Raw genomic sequence first — 19,837 nt, 5'->3', positions numbered from 1 at the left:
ATAATGTCCTTTGTCTTTTGTAATTTTTAAAATTTAGTCTATTTTGTCTGATATTACTGCTCTCTTCTGGAGACTATGTATATAGAACATCTTTTTCCCATGCTTTCACTTTAACCTATTCATCTCTGCACCTAAACTGAGTACTTTGAAGACAAAGTGTAGGTTGATCACATGCTTTTATCCACTGTCTTTTGGAGAATTTAATCCATTTACATTTAAAACAATTACTGATAAAGGCTTGTTATTTTGCATATAATATGTGCAAAATATTTGGCATATATTTTTCCATATGCCCTATAGCTTTTTAGCTTTTTTTTGCCTCTCATTTCTTGCATCACTGTCTTAAGTTGGCTTCTTGTAGCTAATGTTTACATTCATTTCCCATTTCCTTTTCTGTAAATTCTACAGTGATTTTCTCTGCAGTGGTTGCATTTAACACCCTAAAGTTATAACACTTTAATCTGAATTTGTACCAGCTTACCTTCAATGGCATAAACAATTCTCCTTTAAAGCTCGTTTCCCAACCCTTTAGGTTGCTGATATCACAAAATTACCTTTTAGTACATTCTGTGTTCAAAAAGAAATACTTCTTTTAAATGCATTAGTATCCTAAATCATGTAAAAAACAAAAAGTAGAGTTACAACCTATTCTTACAATACTGGCTTTTATAATTGCCCACATATTTACCTTTAGTGAGATCTGGATTTCTTCATTTGGCTTCAAGCTGCTGTCTACTGTTCTTTCATTTCACTCTGCAGGACCCCCTTAAGCATTTTTTGCAGGGCAAATCTGGTGGCAGCACACTTCCTCAGCTTTTATTTATCCGGGAATGTCTTAATTTTTCCCTCACTTTTGAAGGACAGTTTTGTCAGCTGTAGGATTCTTGGTACACAGTTTATTGTTTTTCGTTTAACAGTTTGAATATACTGGCCCACTGCTTTGTAGTCTCCAGTTTTTGATGAAAACTCTGTGGATAATTTTATTGGGAGCCCCTTTTATGTGATGAGTTGCTCCTCCCCTGCTGCTTTCAACATCCTCTGTCTTTCAAAAGCTTAATAATAATATGTCTCGGTGTGGATCTCTGAGTTCACCTTACTCGGAGTTCATGGGACATCTTGGATGTTTATATTCATGTCTTTTATTAAACTTGGTGCATTTTCAACCATTATTATCTTCAAATATCCTCTCTGCACCTTTCTTTCTCCTTCATAGACCCCACAACGCATGCACTGGTCAGCCTGGTGGTGTCCCCGCAGGCCTCTTAGGCTCTTACCATCTTCTTGACTTTCTGCACATGTTCTTTGACTTCCTTGAGCATCTTTAAAACAGTTGTTTAAAAGTATTTGTCTAGTGTATCTGCCAACAGATCCTTTTCAAGGACAGTTTCTTTTTGGTTTTTTTTTTTCCTCTAAATGGGCCATACTTTGCTATTTCTTGGTATGCCTTGTTTGTTGACAACCAGACATCTGAATCTATCACTGTGGTAAAACTCTGAAAAGAGGTCTCCTGTTCCCTTGGATTTGCCATTTTTGTTATTGCTTTGTTTATTGTCTTTTTGATAGCTCTAGGCTGTACCTGTGCCATGGTTCAGCCTGAGATGTAAACATAAGGTCTTCTCAGGCCATTTCTGAGCCTCTCTCTGGGCAGCCCCGTATGCACAGCTATTTTTGTACGTCCTAGTCTTCAATGTCTGGCTCCCAGAAGGAGAAACAGAAAAATGAAGGAACAGGGTTGGGGTAGAAAGGTGAAACTGACCAAAATTAACTGCCACGTGCTCCCTTGGAAGCTTTAAGCCTTTGGTAGATTCCGTAGTTACAGAACAGCTGCATCCAGCAGATCCTGCCTGCGAGGTAGACGTCAGATTCCTGGCTTCCTTATTCCACCATCTTCTCAGAAGCCTCTCAATCTTATTCTTGTTCTGAAAGTCAAACTTCTAAATTTTTAAGTCTCAATTTTCATTGTGAAAAAAAGCCAAGGAACTTGGCTTATCTTTCTCTGCACCACAGGCACCAAAAAAGGTGCCTCCTCCTTTCCTTGTATCCAAGACCTCCACCCTTGGCCACTCTCCACCTTCAGGGTGGACTCCCGGAAGATGTGCTTCTGACCAAATTTGGTTGGGGGGGTGTGCCCACAGGGACCACCCGGACCCACCGTGTCTGGGCCTAATAACAACCTAGTTTCTCACTCAAGGATAAAGTAAGACCAACAAGACAGACAAATTTCTAGACAATAATCCTGAATTAGAGAAACACAGCTTGTTTAAAATGCCCATGCGCGTTTTATTAATAAAAACTAACAGTGCCAAGTTAAACAAGTCAAACAATTAAAGTCTCTTTATATTCCATAAAATATTACAGAAAAGTTTATTTGTGTTTCAATAAAAAGACTATCGTTTCAGAACAGGCAGCTAACAGCAACTGTGCAGTTAATGGGTTGTGTGAATAAACTTTAAAAGAGACTACTGCCTGTCCTTAAATTCCTTTTTCTTTTATAAAAAAAGAACTATTAAAAATGATTGACAAATTTTGAGTTAAAAAATTGTTAAAACATTCTCTATATTTAATTTCAATTTTATAATAGATTACAGGAAGATGCTTATGAAACAAATACAACATTTGTTTCAGTACATGTTTTTAAATGATAGACTTATAAGTATGTAAACAACTATATAATAAAAGGTTTCCAAATGCTGCCTGTAAGAAATCAGGCAAATTTTACCATAAGCAATAAACCATTCCAAGCCTTCCAGACAGTCTCCATAGCTGCACCAGCGTGGCAATAAGCCTTAACCAAACAAAACAAAAACAAACAAAAGCACTTTGCAATTTGTTGCTGCAAATAGGGAGAGAAAAGAGTTTATAAGCTTGATGGAATCACAACAGTCAATATAATTTAAGGGAAAATGAAGTCAATAAGGTTGATGAAGTTTATTGTTTAGAAAGTCGAATTCTCCTGTTTGCTTGGGGCTCTGGACACCGTACCACTGAACAAACGGAACATTCCACAGAGTCCTGCTATCCACCAGCGGGGGTGCCGTCCAAACTCACGGCAAATAAATGGCATCAGGTTCTCACCATCCACCACAGGAGGGTGTTGTATTTTCATGGATGTGGATGAAATACAATTTCTTCAGCAGACTCAGCAAAAACTGTTCAGGGGCAAAAATGAACTCTGCACTTAGAGAAAACCAGAAAAATGAAAACACAAAATCCTAAAAAGTAAATAAATGCTCTGCATCAGCACACTGGTATCAAAACACACATCCACAGCACGTCCTAATCCTACGGGAAACAATCCTTGCTTATCAGAGGTGCATATCTAAATTCAATAGCTTACCAATATCTTCTTGGGAGTAGGCCAAAAGGAAACAGAAAACCCACATTTAAAAAAAAAAAGTTTCTTTTCCCTAAACGTTTTCCTGAAGCTGAATTTGACGTGGGGAGGATGTCAGTCATCCTCATCATTCTCATTGAAGTCATCGTCGTCCTCGTCGTCTTCCCCGACGTAGGACACTGGGGTCTCCACCCTGGAGCCACTGTACTGAGACCCGTTGGAACTTGTGGCCAGCATCCCATCTGCACCGTTGGTCAGGTCACTGCAAGGCAGGAGGCGGATGAGGCAGTCAGTGCAGAGTGGCCCACTCAGCCTCCCCTCACCTCAGGGCCTGTGGCCAAAGGACAGGCTATGTATGCCGCACAGGTGTGGGTTTTGTCAGTCACACACACAGAACTGGGAGGCTGTGAGTGTCTGCACTACAGCACGCCAGCACTCACTCCATGCCCGTCTGGTTCTCTTCTGACCCTGTCTCCTGGAATCCACAATGCCAGAAATAGGAGGCTGAGCAGAGCCACAAGCTCCCTCTCCCTCACTCATCATTCCATCAGGAGTAGTGCCCCAGAGGCAATGAACTGTAAAACCATTAGATTCCTCCCTCCAGGACTTTCACTCATAACCAGCAACAGGAGAAAAGAGAGCCTGGGGCAGGACAGCATGAAGTCCGGAGCATGGCTGGAATCTGGCAGCGTGGACTGGGAGCCCAGAGGGTTTGCAGCACCACAAAAACCTACCACTAATCACAGCTCACGATGTCCTAACATTTAAAAATGTTTTCCAACTGCATAAAAATATATGCATATATTTTAATACATTTTAATGGTATTTATTAACTACAATAAAAATGAGTCAATATGCCTTTGATGAAGTAGAAACAAGTCAGAAATGGTGAGAAATTCAGCCACAAAGCTGCTCACTGTAGTTTTCCTGATAACTGGGAACTACCCAGATGTCCTTTCATGAGGTACTTTCGTAAAATGTCCCATCATGCCACTTTGAAAATTGGTATTTCATAAGAAATGGTCATAGCTTTGTTTCCATTGTTATGAAAAACTGACAAGTCTGAGAATCACATCCATAAAAAGGATTATCTGATGATGAAAGTCCTAAAAATACCCACATTCCACCTCATGGAAGAACCAATGTTAAACATGTTTACACACTGACCCCTACACATTCACACACAGCTGAAGAGAAAGAGAACCGGCCTCAGTCAAAAGCTTGTTACCAGGCACTGTGACGAGTACCTTCTTCTATCACCACTTCACTGATCCTTGCCACAGATCAATGACTCATCAATCACCAGTCTCGCCTTACAGGTGAGGCCAAGGCTGGCAGACACTGGCTTTGTAACCCCAGAGCTGGCCAGGAAGCTACATGCGCCCCTGACACACTTGCTACATCTCATGGCCACAGCACATGCCAACACAGGCTCACGCGCACTGCAACTCAATACGCCGTGCCCTGTTATCCGGACCCACAGGTTACTAAGTTCTTATATTTCCAATTAAAGATTTTATGAACTTACGATTAATATAAAGTAATACTACATATTGTATCACAATGCAATATGAAAGTCAATAAAATCTTTGTTTTGTTAATATTTATCATTAAAGCTGTATTTCTCTTTGAAGCACTAAGATAAATACCTAGGGATATCATTCTACCCTATGGGATTGCAGGTCAAAGATTAAATACAAATTTATTTAAATAAAGGCCCTTTAATAGCACAGAAATAATATATATTAATACAATAAAATGTAAGGTGAAAAATGCATGTAAGAAAATATGTGCACTCTGACCACAGTTGTGTTCTGAAAATGTGTAATGTGCATACCACAGATGCGTTCTGAAAAATATGTGTACTGTGACCACAAACGTATTCTGAAAAATATGTGCGCTGTGACCACAAACATGTTCTGAAAAATACATGCGCTGTGACCACAGACGCATTCAGAAAAATATGTGCGCTATGACTGCTCTGAAAAATACGTGGACTGTAACTGCAGATGCGTTCTGAAAAATATGTGTGCTGTGATCGCAGATGCATTGTGAAAAATACATGCGCCATGACTGCAAATGCGTTCTGAAAAATGAATGCACTGTGACCACAGACGTGTTCTGAAAAATAGGAGAAAAAAAACTAGAAATACTTGCTGTTACTTGGGCTGCCCAGGACAGAAGGATTTGGGTGGCTTTCATTCCTACTTTACTTTTTAGGTGATACTGTAACAAAAAAAACCACCACCATGTATTACTTCTAGTTTTTAGTGAGGAGAAACCAAGTAAGAAAAGCAGCTCTCCACACAGGGAAAGCCGGTGGGGCCCCACTGCCTGGACAGACAAGCACGGCGGAGCAGCCTCGGACCTGATGGCCATATCTGAGACAGCCACCCTGCCTTGGCCCCTGGGCCCCACGGGAGGCCCAGACAATGCTTCTCCCACACCCTCAACCGCTGTCACCTGGCGGAGAACCTCGTGCCATTAGACGTGGAACCTGCCGTCGTGATGAACACGCCTCCAACAGTTCCCTGAGCCATTTCTGAAAAAGGAAAGAAAATAAAGCAAATGGTCATAAAACAGACACAACACAAGACACACAGACAACCATCAAAATGACACGCAGTGCCGCAGGACGGACAGCTGGGGAAGCTTCCAGACATCCTTCACTTGTCCAGTATTTTCTGCACTGTGCCACAGAGGACATCCCGCTGTGCAGTCACATAGCCTGTCTTCCCTAAAAAGGCATGAACAGCCTTGCAATACCTGCACGCACTGACTTACAAACAGCACATATGTGCTGCTATGTCAGTATCATAACCATCATGATGAGAACGATCAAGGAGTAAGCTGAAACCCTCTTCCTACAGCCCATCCTGGCAGCTCCATGAAGCACCGGACAGAGGGCGGGTCAGGGCCCAGCCCACATGGGCAGCCAGACCCTACTGTCAGCTGACGATATGGACCAGCCAGATTTTCACAAGATCTGGGACAGTTTAGGAGCTCAGGGAGGAATCTCTGACCCTCTCAGGGAGTAAGTCCACACCCAAAGTTTAGGCCGACAAGAAAAGGATTAGCAGATACAGCACCTTCACAATTTCTCGCCTTAAAGCCACCCTGTTGTCAGTAGGCTGGGACCCTATGGCCCCAAGGAAAGAATTCACCAGAACCAGATAAAAAGTCCCTTCAACAAAAGTTCCCGTGCTCCCGGCCCTCCAGAGAAGGCCGCCAATGATGCTAAAATGCTTTTTCTTGGTCACTTTGCCCTAGTGACCAATCAGCTACCATCAGGGGGCGGGGGGTGGGGCGGATCAGCAATCCAACTGCACTCCTCAAAGAATCTCAGCTTCTCCTACTTCTGGGCCTACTTGGAGGGTAAAATCCCGACTTAGCACCTCCTCACATGTGCCACAAGGGAAATCCACACAAGCCTCCTGCAGACTCAAGGCCCCGTATCCAGCGAGTGAGGGCACTGGCTGGACCCCGCCCCAGCCGCACCCCACCCCCATGCCCCTCATAGCCCCTCTGTCTTTGCTCCAGGCCCTCTGTCAATCTCAGCAAGACATGCCCCGAGCCAGGTGGGGAGGGAGCTATCCGAGGCTGGGCCCATTCCTCACACCGGGTTGTCATCTGGGAACCGCTGACCTGTCACGTACGGCTCCAGGGCCTTTGGGACCAGGCTTCTGGCCATTTTAAGGTCTTCGGCAGAGCAGCTCCCGGACTCCAGCCCGCACGCCATGCCCATCCGCTTTAGCACTTCTATGTCATCGTGGATTTCAAATGTGTTATCAAAATTAAACAGATACTCGAATCTGAAGGGGAAAGGCACAGTCAGAAAGACAGGGTCTCCCAGCAGAGAGAGTGCATGCCGGCATGGAGCCAGGACAGCTGACCTGCTGCCCGCCACACACAGCCTTCAGGTTCCCAGTCATCGGCATCTCCTCATAGGACTTATAAACTCAGAAGTAAATAGGATAAGAAGCAAATCAAGGCTCATTCTCTCCAGGAGGACATGCCCTAAGGCATGCGCTCCTGGGACACAGACTTGCCACCTGCTGCCCGGCGGCTGCCTCCCGCCGCCCCATGATGGACAGCAACCCCAGCAATTTGTGCAAAATTTAAAACTTGTCCTAGGGACAATCCCAACAGGGTCAGCTCCCTCAAAAAGACATGCACAGCCAGGGAACGTCTCCCTGCCCACAACCTACTTGTCATTGGAGATGCTACAGTCGATGACAGTCTTCTTGCTGGTGTTGACGATGATGAAGGGCAGGTGGATGACCGAGTTGGGCGGCGGCGGCCGGCTGGCCTGCTGCTCCGCGTGCCGGTTTCTCTGCACCAGGTTCTTGAAGGCAATTTGCTAGATAAAGAGGAGCCAAGTGGCACATGGCGGCACAAGAACACAGCCCCTGTGCTCAAGGGGTCCTCACAGCCCTCCCTGTGCCCACGCAACAGCGAGGAGTTGGCTTGGACATCTGAAAGGCCAGCGCCAGCCGCTAAGTGCTGACCCCTGCAACCCCTGGAGAAACGCACTCAGGAAATGGCATCCTGAGGGGAGAACTGGGCAAGAGCAGGCGCGTGGCCATCCGTGCCTGGGATGAAGGCATCCTCTGTGGCAAGGGCGCTCAACTAAACACCAATCTTGGAAGTCAATTCCTTGCTGTCCTTCACCTCTGAGACCACCCACACCCGTGGCACCAATGGGGTGACAGCCTTGGAGGGGGTGCTGTGCTGAGAACTTCGCCCACCCCGGAAAGTGGAACACGAAACAGCCCGTGTGCTGCAGAGGTGCTTCTCGGGAAGAATGGGCCCTGCAAGGCTGAACCTAGGACCAGGGCCTCAGGGCCCCAAACCAAGTGTTCCACTTGGAAAGAGCTTCCCTGCTTTAATGTAGAACCAGGAGAATCCCGTTCGCTCCCAGCCACCTTGGGTCTCACCCCACTTGGCAGGCACTAGGACACTAGCAGGCAGAACCATCCCTCCTGACAGTCTCCGCAGCCCCCAAGAAGCTCCCACCCACGAGCCTCCATCACCACGGCCGCCACACCGTCCCCTCTGGGAGGGCTTAAGCACATCTCTGTCAGGGCAGCAGCCAGCTCTACAGCGAGCACCTTGCATACAACCCCCTCCACACCAGACACGGGGCCCCCCAGGGGTGCCCCCCACCCTCAGCAATCAATGGGAGGTAGGGGAGGCCAGCTCCAGGGCCCTGACCAGCACTGTCAAGACCCAGGTGCACAGTGCCCACCACAGTTTTAGAGGCCTCGCCTGTCGCCTGGGCCTTGGGTTAAGCACCTCTGAGGGGATTTTCCAAATGCTGCTTTTGCATGAAGTCATCCCTCCAGCTGTGTTTTGCCTGTTTAGACACTGTGACAAGGGATACGCACATATACACACATGCATACATGCACATACGCACACGTACACGCATGCACACAGAGGCACATGCACACAGGCACACACACACACACGCATGTACATGCACAACTTCGCTCTGGGAACCAGCCCCACGTTGCCACACCCATGAGATGAACTCAAGGAATGTTCATGAAATTCACATTCAGAATCTGAAAGCAGTCATTTCATTTACCACACAGGAGTGTAACCCAAGGTGGTACGCTGCTGTTATAAAACTAAATAAGTAAAATAAAAATTACCCCGCCTCCAAAGTGTTCTCTTACCTGCAGAATAAGTTCTTGAAGTTGAGACTGTTTCTGTTTTATTCTTTCAAGTCTCCTCTGTCTTTCCACCTTCAAAAACAAACCACCCAAGTGGAGAGTCATCACAATTGCTCCATACAGCGTATTTTAAAATCCATATCCTCAGTGTTACCTATGTTTACCTTGAATTTAATCGAAAGGATATGGATAAATCTAGACATAGCAGGTGCTACAAGATACAGGTGAGTTTTTCTTTGATTGTAAACTATACCTTCTCCCCTCTCATTTCTTGGATTTAACTATGGTATCTAAAAAGAAAAAAAAATCCCACAAACTAGGATTCAGAATTAACCTACAGTAGAGTTTAACACGCTCTAGTGGGTCTGGGCCAGCCACACTCCCTCCCGACAGCAGAGACTGAGAATCGCAGGGAGATGTCTGCCTACATGACCGTCTGCCAGCCAGACACATAGAGCACAAGGGCACGGAGCCCAGACCCAACTGAGTGACCAACGACAAAAACATCTACACAGACCAGAGGGAACATGAAGGTTGAAGGGGCACCTCTAAGTTCTGACATTCCTGAGCCGAGTTGGTGGGCAGACCAATCCACTTGATCTCCTTCTTCTCCTTGGAGATGATGTTCATGGCCATCAGCACGTTTAAGGCATCGTAGACGCGCCGTCTTATGTTCTTCTGGTCATAAGCCTGGGGATGACAGGGAGTGGAGTTTCCAAACGATCCAAAAAAGCCTGTGGATCCCATCTGAAACTGTAGGCCACGTGCACTGGCTTAAAGGGGCACCCCGCTCATGGAGCTGTCACCCCAACATGTCCTCGGGGAGCGCTCCCACCCTACGGATGACGCAGGCTGAGACAGGGCTGTGCAAAGCCCGAGTGTGTGCCAGGAGGGGAGCTGGGGGCCATCGAGGGTGGAGCCCAGCGGGTGAGGAGGGCGTTACTGCATTTCTGGGCAGGGGAAGCCAGTGGACAGGCAAAGTCAGCACACGTGCTCACTCACCAGAGACGACAAAGCATCCTGCCAGCAAATGGGTTGGGAAAAATTCTTTCGTGCTGTACTTGGAATTTTCTGTATGTTTTTAACTGTTCCCAATTTTAAAAGGGCAAAACGTGCCACACTGTCAGGTTTGGCTACTCAGCCTCTCAAGCCCCCCGGCACACACTTACTGACTCGTTTGGTAAGATGTGGTTGTCGGCAGCGCTGAACTCCGCAACCAGCTCGTCCGCCACTTCGTTGTAGGAAGTGGTCCCTTTCCTCTGCACCTTCTCGCAGACCTTCATGGAAAAATGCCGCAGGCCCTTGCCATTCTTCTCTCCTTTCCTGTTGCGCTTCCTTCAAAATACAAAGGAAAAAAGAAGCGACCGTCAGCACTCCTGAGCATCAGCAGAATCGAGGAATGCTTTTACCCGAGAGCTCTAACGAGCTGCACAAAAAGGGGCCACGTCCCACAGGTGCAGCAGATCCAATACGTGAGCAGGCCAGGACCCCCAGCCGAGCCCCCAGGTCCAGTGCTTCTGCAGGTCAGAAGGCGAGTGCCTCCCCGGCAGGCTGCACCTCCATCCTTCCAAGTGTTGGGGAAAACAGGAGGCGTTCCCAGGGCCCGAATCAGCATGTGGGAGGGCATGTCAGTACACCAAGCACCACTTTTCTAAAGAGGGCAACTGGCAACAGGAACGATGGGACATCTCCGTGTAAATTTGGGAATTTTTAGGACAAATTTCAGCAGACTATAATCTCATATGGCTGTGACGGCCACCTGACAACAGTTGCAAATTACTGGGTGTGCTTCAGGTCAGGGGAAAACCCAACTGTGTACACTCTGGCCAGTCCCCACATCGCAGGAAAGGCCTCTCAAGGTTCGGTTCCTAACTGGTGAAGCTTCAGGCACTGACACAGGCATGCTTTTGTAGCCGTGTGTGTGTGCGTGTGCGTGTGTGTATGTTTTAAGGAAAGACACAGCTCGTCAGATTTTGCTTTAGTGGAAGGAGCAGCTCTGGTGGGACCACCCACAGGGGCCGTAACTCCAAGGGCCATAGCGGCTGAATTCAGGGTCAGAGGCTGAAATCCGTCCCATGTGTTCCCAGCGCAGACGAGGAAAAGTCTCAGGTCCTGCGGCGAGTACAAGGCCAGCTTCTACCCGTCTTGGTCAAGAGCTGCCAGCCCCTCAAAGAACACCCACTCACTACACCAGACACCAAGTGGGGCGGGCAGTGCCCAGCCCGACTTCTCTGTGACCGAGGCAGTGCGCCTTGGCTGCACACCTGTGTAGGGCAGGATGATGGGTAACACTTGGAGACTGACATCAATGCACGTGGGAGCCCCATCACACAACTATGTGACACGCGTGGCCCAGGAGAAGGTGGAGATGCGAACCGCAAGCAATCCTACAACTCTAAGGGTCCAGAGGGAAGTGCTCACCCGGCAGACCAAGGTGAGGAGTCGGAAGGCTGGTTCTGAGAGGCAAAGTGAGTGCTGGGGGTGTGTGGGCTTCCTACCACGAGGGTGTTTGATGCTGCTGGTCTCTGAGGCGTACCAATTACCTACAGTCAAAAAAGACAATTCAGTCAGTCAGTCCCCTCCCACACGGCGAGGGTTCCATGCCCACCATCTGCTCGCTATCCACAGCCACTGCTGAATTCCATTAACCGCAGTGAACAGCAACGACAGAGCAGGAAAAACGCCCGGCGGTGGACGCGTCTGACACGGTGACGGCACCACCACACCTGTTCTGAACGTGGCTCACCTTCCTCTCGTCAGCCACAGGCATCTTCTCAAATTAGACACACGCAACAAGAAGCTTCGGACGACCCAAGCAAGCCAAGACAGAACAGGGCAGAGCGTGACCCCCAAACCGCACACAAAGCACTAACGGTGGGGCTGAACGAGGGGCGGATCAGATTTCCACACAGGGCCCTCAGCACGTTTCTAGTTTTCCCTTCACCCTCTTTTACTTCTTTTTAGTGATATGGATGAGGATGAAACTGTACCCTTCCACAGTACTAAAAAGAGGCCTGAAACCAAAAACAGCTCTCAAAAGACAAAAGCACAGGCAGAGTGACAGCAGCTGCTCCCCCAGCCCAGCAGGGTGACACCTACACGGTGACAACCATCGTATTGTCACAACCAGGTAGCCAGGGTTACCTGGTAACCCTGCACCCTGGAGCCCTGTCAGGGGGAGTCGGCACCCACAACAGCATCAGGCAAGGAGCGAGGGAGTCCACATGTCCCCGGGGCTCACACACTTGGGCCCCTCTGGGGGGAACCACCAGAGGCAATGCCAGTGCGGACGCTGACCCACCTACCCCACCCCACGGCACACCTGAGATGTCAACAACTGTCTCTTCCTTAAGGAAATTGCTAGCTGGTTTGTTTTAGCAAAGTCTTATCACTTTAGTTCCATCATGGATGTACAAGTGTTAATACCAGGGGACACACAGACATTCCCTCGTGGGGGCAAATAAAACTGACTTTTCAGAGATCTTGTTGCATGACTTTATCTAAACTGGAAACACTACTTCTCAGTAAATGTTAAGTCATTCAATTCACAACAAATCAAATTGCCTCAGCGATTAAACTGCTTGTGTGAACATGCAGTTTCTGTTAGAGGGATTGGAGCTGGACACCTGTATGCTGGGGGGGCCTCATGTGGCCGACCTCCTGAGCTACTCTAAGCTGGTGCCCTCCCCAGCTCCCCTTCTTAGAGGGATAAATGCATCACCCGCGGTGGCCCTGGCAGCAGCTGATGGGGACACTTTCCAATTATCCCTAGGCCAGATCACATGTCAGCTTCTGAGAAGAAAAACATTTCAACGGGACTGATCTTTTCATTGACACTCATGTCTCTGATGATCAGAGACTCATCAGAGTGTGGCCTTCTGTGGATCACCCCGTCAGTAAGCCATGAAATCAAACTAGGGAATTTTCTGCAAAATGAAACAACAAAAAAGACCAATCTCCTGGTGTGGGTGGATGTCCTGGGAAACTTGTTTTGTTCAGTACGTGTGTGCGTGCTGCTGGGGCACTGGGCCACATAGGAGATTTAAACAGCCGCCAACAGGGCCCTGCAGCCCATGTCGCTTGCTGAGCGCACTGGCCTCGCACAGCTTCCCGCACTGAGTTCAGGGGATGCCATTCTCCGGGAGTTGATATGAGACTGAGAACCTGCCAGCTCCACGCTGGGCAGCGCTGGCTGGCTCTGAGCATACCACATGCACAGGTAGAGGGGGCTGGAGAAGTCCTGCACACAATTCTAACCCGCCTCATGGGTCCACTCCCTTCCCCGAGAACCCCAGGACCACGAGAGGCACTGGATCTTGGCCCCGAGACAGATGCAGTTGCCGTGGCGCTGTCCTCCACTCAGGAGCAAACCGACTCACAAACAGCAGCTCTGACTTACAACAGGGAACATCCTGATAAACCCATGTGAGCTGAAAATACCCTAAGTCAGCTGGGCACGGTGGCTCACCCCTATAATCCAGCACTGTGGGAGGCCAAGGCAGGCGGATCATGAGATCAAGAGATCGAGACTATCTTGGCCAACATGGTGAAACCCTGTCTCTACTAAAATACAAAAATTAAGTGGGCATGGTGGTGCATCCTGTAGTCCCAGCTACTCGGGAGGCTGAGGCAGGAGAATCGCTTAAACCCGGAAGGTGGAGGTTGCAGTGCAGTGAACCCGGAAGGCGGAGGTTGCAGTGAGCCGAGATTGCACCGCTGCACTCCAGCCTGGCAACAGAGTGAGACTCCGTCTCAAAAAACAAAAACAAAAATAAGAAAATGCCCTAAGTCGAAATGTATGACCATCCACCTCTGCTACCATACTCATGGCTTAGCCAGCCTACCTTACATATGCTCAGATCACGCACATTAGCCCAGTCAGGCAGAAGCACCCTGCACAAAGCCCACTCTAGTCAAGTGTGGGTATCTCATGAGACTCACTGAATACTGCACTCAAAGTGAAAAACAGGGTGGTCACATGGGCACTGGAAGCAGTTTCCACCGAATATGAGTTGCTTTGGGACCATCTTAAAGTAAAAAAATCGCAGGTCAAACCCACTGTAAGTAGGGAAGAAGAAAAAGCCAGAGGGCAGGTATACACCAGGCATTCAAGGATGCTCACCAACAACCTTTCCTGGAAGACAGGACTCAACACCCGGAGGCACCCCGAGACTGCACGGCCGGTGCACTGGGAACGTGTCGTTACAGAGGCCAGGCCTTGCAGGAAGCTCTCCTTACTCTCCTGCGTTAACTGCTCCCTGTGGAAGGCGCCATGGCATCAGACCCGCACGGGGCTGGGCAGGGGCGCCTGCGCCTTCCTCTGCGTGCCCCACGTAGCAGGTCCCTCCCTGCCTCTCCGCAGCACTGTCCCTGCTCCTCACCCATTACCTGCCGCTTACCAGCCCTGTGAGCCAAGTCAGCATCGCCGGGGCAGCCTGGAGCCAACCCTCCCAAGAATGGGACACGGCGGCTTCACTCCCAGACCTGGTGCAGGTACATGCGTTTCCTTCCTGGTGCACGGGAAGCCGGCTGAACTTGGACCGGCCGCCTGTGCCACAGGACGCCTTCCAGCCTCCATTCAACAGACATGGGGCAGGCTCCAAGCCTTACTTCCCTACACCAGGAGCCACGCTCAACAGCCACAGGAGCCACAGCAACGCACTGAAGCCCTGGAGGGCGTGTGCAGGCAGAAGCGCAGGGAAAGCAGGAACCAAGGAGGTGCCAGAGGGTGGACAGGACAGTGCCAGGAAGGATAGTTCAGAGCTCGGCCCCTAGGAAAGGAAAGGAGGTTTCGGAGGTAGTGGCCACACTAACTGGAGCAGTGGGCGGAGACCCTGGATGGGGGAAGTGGCCATAGCACCCTGAGGGGTGCTGCCCAGAGCTGGGAGGTGGCGGGTCTCACTCCAAACAGGCATTTCCAGGAGACCCAGGAGCCCTCTGGGAGCAAAAGGCAGGCAAGGGCTGCAAGGTGACAGGGACACCCACTCCTCATCCCTCAGATTTAATAGCGGCTTCTCCAGAGGATGGGCTCTGCCCTCGTGACTCCCCTACCCACCTCTCGTGGGGGAGCAGGGGAGATGACCCAGGCACTGCACGTCACGAGGGGTCTCTCTTCCTACTGTGCTCACAGCTGGAATCCAAGCTGCGCATCAGAGAAGGCCAATGACATGGCTTCAAACACAGTCTTTTGACCCTAAAGCTTGTGCAGCTTCCACGCCAGCAGTCAGAAAACAGACACGAGGCGTTAAGCCTAGCCTATCACAGTAGACGACCTGCCGGGGTTCCACCTTGCTGGGGGTCTGCCTTGCCTGCGGCCAGCCCTCCTCCCCCAGGAGCCCTCCACCTCACTGGCTCCTCAGGGAGCCTTGGTGCTTTAAGGCAGCGGTCCCCAGCCTTTTGGTACCAGGGACCAGTTTCATGGAAGACAGTTTTTCCATAGACCAGGGTGGGTGTGGTTTTGGGAAGAAACTGTCCCACTGCAGATCATCAGGCATTAGATTCTAATACGGAGTTCATGGCCTAGATCCTGCACACGAAGTTCACAGTCGGGTTCACGCTTTTATGAGAATCTGATGCCACAGGTGATCTGACAAGAGGCGGGACTCAGGCGGTCACGCTTGCCGCTCACTTGCATGCGCAGGTCACAGTGGGTTCATGCACCTATGAGGATCTAACACCACCGTTGATCTGACAGGAAGCGGGGCTCAGCAGTCATGCGCGGTCACGCTCTATCGCCCACTGTGCAGCCGGTTCCTAACAGGCTCAGGGGTTGGGGACTCCTGATTTAAGGCATCCCTTCTGCCCTACAAACACGCTTTTTGCATATTCCTTTCACACACTCTAAAAACAGATCACAATGTCTCGGTATAGCGTGGCCCTACCCAGACACAGAATCCTAGAGATGGACCAAGGTTAACTGCAGTGCTCAGAGAGCCACGGCCAGCAGCACAGCTGCAAAGGAAGGACCACTGTGACCACAGACGCTGCCTTCTGGGGCACAGGCCTGGCTGTGGGGGCTGCTTCTCGCCAGGGGCTCACACAGGCTGCTGCTCCTGCCGGCGGAGCACATCTGCCCCACACACTCTTCTGTGCATGTGCTAACCTTTGCAGCGCCACAAGCTTCACAGGTGTTTGCACCTCAAAAGACCCTGACCTTGATGAGTGCTGTGCCTGCTGACTGGTGAAGATCAGAGATCTAACGACCCCCCCACCGCTTTCACTCACATGCCGGACTGAACCCCATCCCTTGAGCCAGAATGAGCCTGTCCCATTTTTTGTAAACCTGTGGTATATAAAACGGTTTAAGAGACATTTGCCATTTGTCAGCTTTAATTCCCATCACTGGGATTTTGCAAAGTGTAAAACAGCAATGACAGGCTCCACCGGAACAGGTGAATTTAAATCAGGAACTTGACTTTCAGTGACGAAGTTTAAAGCACATCAGTAAGACAATCTTCCCATTCATTTTCCTCCCATGCATTCGTACTGGCAGTAAGGACAGAAGTGGTGCTACAATTATTCACCAAAATAAACTCACCTATAAAATCCAACTTATAATCAAACTAATTATAAAGCAAAACAAAAACTGAATTTTTAGCTTTTATCAAAATGGCCTTTACTGAGAAGCTGTGATCAGCTGTATAACGTGGTAGGGCTTTCACAAACCGCCACTTTCAACGGCCACACAGCTTCTGCAGAGCAAAGTTTTGTCAACTTCCACTGGCAGAAAACGGGCCATGAGAGCTGCCTGGGATCTGGAACTGCTCACTCAGGACAGCTGCACGCAGCACACACGCGGCAGGGCTCGGGGAAGCGGAGTCCCGCGCAGGTTCCAAGGCTGTGACCCACAGGCTGCTCTCTCTTAAAACTCACATCCTAAGATCTGTTAAAGAATCCGGAGAATTCCAAGTGTATTTAAATAAATGGAAATAGCAGGAATGCATATCAAGTAAAGATTAAAGTACGAAAATGACCAAAACATCCCTGGTATGTGCTCATTGTTCTCTGAAGAAAACATGATCAGACCAAAGGGAGATGCATAAAACAGCTCAGTACAGAGCTCCCCAAAGGGGCTGGGACACCTGGGGATGCCTGGGGACCCATGGGACACACCTGGGGACACCTGAGAGACATCTGGGGACACCTGAGGGACAGATTCTCATCCCACCCGGGGGTGCTAGATCCTTGTAGGAAGACAGGGCCACAGCATGGGTGGAGCAGGGTGAGGGGTGGAGTGGACCAGGAGGCCGGGGTGCGAGAGGCGCTATGTCACCACAGCCCACGGCCCGCAGGAGCAGGGCCTCGGCACCATCACAGGACCAGGAAGGAGCCTCAGGCACCATAAACCAGTCCCGAGGAAGGACTGGAAGCCCGTCCTAGCCTTGGGGTGGCAGTGTCCCTCGACAACAGCTCCAGTCACAGCCAAACCTGCCCACCAGGTGCCTGGGGCCCCATTTCTGGGGAGGCAAGGCTGCAGGATTCTCGGATGGGCTCCCACCATCGAGGATGCAGAGGGCGGACACGAGACAGGAAACAGCATTGTCAGAAGCAGCATCAGCTACCAGCAGTGGCCTGAGGAGGGGGAGGTGCCACCTCCAGATGCCCACGCGCTCCTCTCCTGTGTGCGGGAGGCAGCAGCATCTGCTGTCACTGCCCCAGGGCCAACGCACGGCTATGGCCAGGGCCCTACCTCTCCCTGGCTTCCCAGCCCGCTGTTGCCAGGAGGGCCAGGGCCAACGCTTGGCCCATCATGTCAGAAGCCCTTGTTAGATGAAAAGCTATGAGCTCTGACACAAAGAGGAAGCTGCCTCTGGCCGGGGCCGCGACCCCATCCACCTCCTGCCAGTTACTGGAAGGATGGCATGGGCCGCGGCGCACAGTAGTGCAGGAGGCGCCATCACCTCTCCCACAACAGCACAAGCGCAGTTGCAGAGGGCTGTGGAAAACCGAGCACTGGCCGTGGGATCCCTGATGAAGGGAAGGCCCCAGGCTGCCACCAGAGCCCAAATCCAATCACGCCTGGGAACACCCCCAGCCACGCTCATGCAATCCCGATCCCACCCGACTGTCCGCTCCTGTGGGTGCCTTACCACTTGCTGGGCAATGTTGACATTGGACTGTCCAAAGGTTTTTGGCAAGAGCTGCTTCCCAAGCGGGTTGACGGTGGAGGGGTGAACGGCCACAAGGGACACCACGCCTGCAACACAAGGACACGAGGTCAAGGGCAAGACTCCTTTTCCAAATTCAGCCTAAAAGTAACCGTTCCAGCAGGACAGCGCTTCCAGTCAGAGATGCTGAGCTTTCCCCACTGTTACTGTCTGAAATCCATGGCTCAAGAGCAAACACCTCCACGGAGCTTATTTCTCAATGTAAAACTGTGAGTGGGGGGCATGCTGACACAGCCCAGGGGACCCAGGCTGAACACCCACTGCTCAGGCCTTGGCAACGTCTGCTCCAGAACGTGCTGGTGGCACCACGGCCTGGAAAAGTCTGATTCTGACAATTATGGAGCAGAATTCCAAAACGAGAGTTAATTTTTATCCCAATATTTCTCTATATGGCTGCAAAACTAGTTGGAAATCTGATAATCCACTTTCCTTAGAAAGGAGAACCACAATTGTTCCTAGAAAGGAGTGTGCCTTCCATGGAGGCTGAGCCTCTAAACACACAAGTGCTCTCACAACACAGGCAAAGGAAGTGGGGAACGCCTCTGCAGGAAACGTGAACCCCCGCTCCTCCAACGGCGGCACGCAAAAGGTCCTCAGGATGCAGCAGTGGGCAAGAGTCATGCAGCATTCACACAATAAATGGTAAAATGACGTGTAACAATAAAATCCCCAAAAATGGCATCACCGAGCAGAGAACAGAGGAACCCGTAAACCAGGTGGTTGTGAGCACCCCGGGAATAAGGTGGGGGGCCTGAGTGGTCAGCGAAGCCCAGGAGTGGCGTCAGGGCGCCCCTCGGAGCACCACACCCCATGGCTGGGGGAGCTGAGCGGACAGTCCCCCATTTGAAAATGCACGGTACCCTCAGGTGAAGAACAAGACAGACTCTCGGGTCATGACAACATCAGGTGAGGAGAACTCCCTGATCTCGCCATGCCTCGGGCCTCTAAAAATGCCCAGTCCCCAAGACAGCCGCCCGTCTGAAGAGCTGCAGGGCCCTGGGCCTCCTCGCAAGCATCTCCCTTCATTCCCACCAGTCAGCAACAAAATGACTCACAAAAACTGGTGAGACTCTGGAATACGTTGCCTTTGCGATCTTAAGTCTCATTTTGGGGACCTTTACAACTCATGCATTTTAAAAACATCTACTGCTTTTTATGCATTTCTTTAGGATATATTAAATAATGAATTTTGCTGCTACATAAGAACACTTGATAATTTCTCTTAACATCCCAAGTTGACCAAGACAGATCATTAGGAAGTTATTAAAAAGACATTTGCCTTTTGATTTGAGTGGATTAAATGTCTGTTTTTACCGAGCAGTATCAACACATATTTAAAATTCTTTTCTGCAACTAAAATATGATGATCTGCTTTGGAATAATTTTCTTTCAAAAACAAAAACGTATATCCTAAGAAAAGCAAATATTTACTTTTTAATTGTTTTATATATGTGAAAGATATTTCTATTTTAGAATATTCAATTGAAAAATAAAGACTGTATATATTCAAAATGTACAAGTGATGATTTGATACACACATACACTGTGTAATGCTTACCATTTTAAAAGCAAAAATAATGTTCTACTATGAAGGGAATGATTTAAAATACATAATTAAACATCACTTTCCAGATCCACACGCAGACGAGTAAACAGTA

General features: G+C 49.6%; 1 protein-coding gene across 5 annotated transcripts in view; it reads right to left on the bottom strand.

Moving 5' to 3' along the window:
* Nucleotides 1–2,256: 2,256 nt before the first annotated feature.
* TFDP1 (transcription factor Dp-1) overlaps nucleotides 2,257–19,837 on the bottom strand; it is a 62,272-nt gene continuing 44,691 nt past the window's right edge. For 4 of the 5 annotated variants that reach the window (XM_032246322.1, XM_032246323.1, XM_032246321.1 and 1 more), the window contains 8 exons: nucleotides 18,102–18,208; nucleotides 10,182–10,347; nucleotides 9,559–9,702; nucleotides 9,016–9,084; nucleotides 7,543–7,694; nucleotides 6,980–7,146; nucleotides 5,798–5,876; nucleotides 2,996–3,596 (listed from right to left, as the gene is read on the bottom strand). In XM_032246322.1, coding sequence (XP_032102213.1) covers nucleotides 3,449–3,596; nucleotides 5,798–5,876; nucleotides 6,980–7,146; nucleotides 7,543–7,694; nucleotides 9,016–9,084; nucleotides 9,559–9,702; nucleotides 10,182–10,347; nucleotides 18,102–18,124 — 948 coding nt within the window. In that variant the 5' untranslated portion in view covers nucleotides 18,125–18,208 and the 3' untranslated portion in view covers nucleotides 2,996–3,448. Of the gene's footprint in view, nucleotides 3,597–5,797; nucleotides 5,877–6,979; nucleotides 7,147–7,542; nucleotides 7,695–9,015; nucleotides 9,085–9,558; nucleotides 9,703–10,181; nucleotides 10,348–11,433; nucleotides 11,556–18,101; nucleotides 18,209–19,837 lie in introns of all 5 variants that reach the window. The other variant, XM_032246318.1, reaches the window with a different exon arrangement.

The sequence above is a fragment of the Sapajus apella genome, unplaced genomic scaffold (assembly GCF_009761245.1).
Source record: "Sapajus apella isolate SASKATOON/1434 unplaced genomic scaffold, GSC_monkey_1.0 scaffold60, whole genome shotgun sequence".
Taxonomy (NCBI): domain Eukaryota; kingdom Metazoa; phylum Chordata; class Mammalia; order Primates; family Cebidae; genus Sapajus; species Sapajus apella.
Note: the sequence above shows the minus strand (reverse complement) of the source record. Positions and strands in the feature narration are given on the sequence as shown.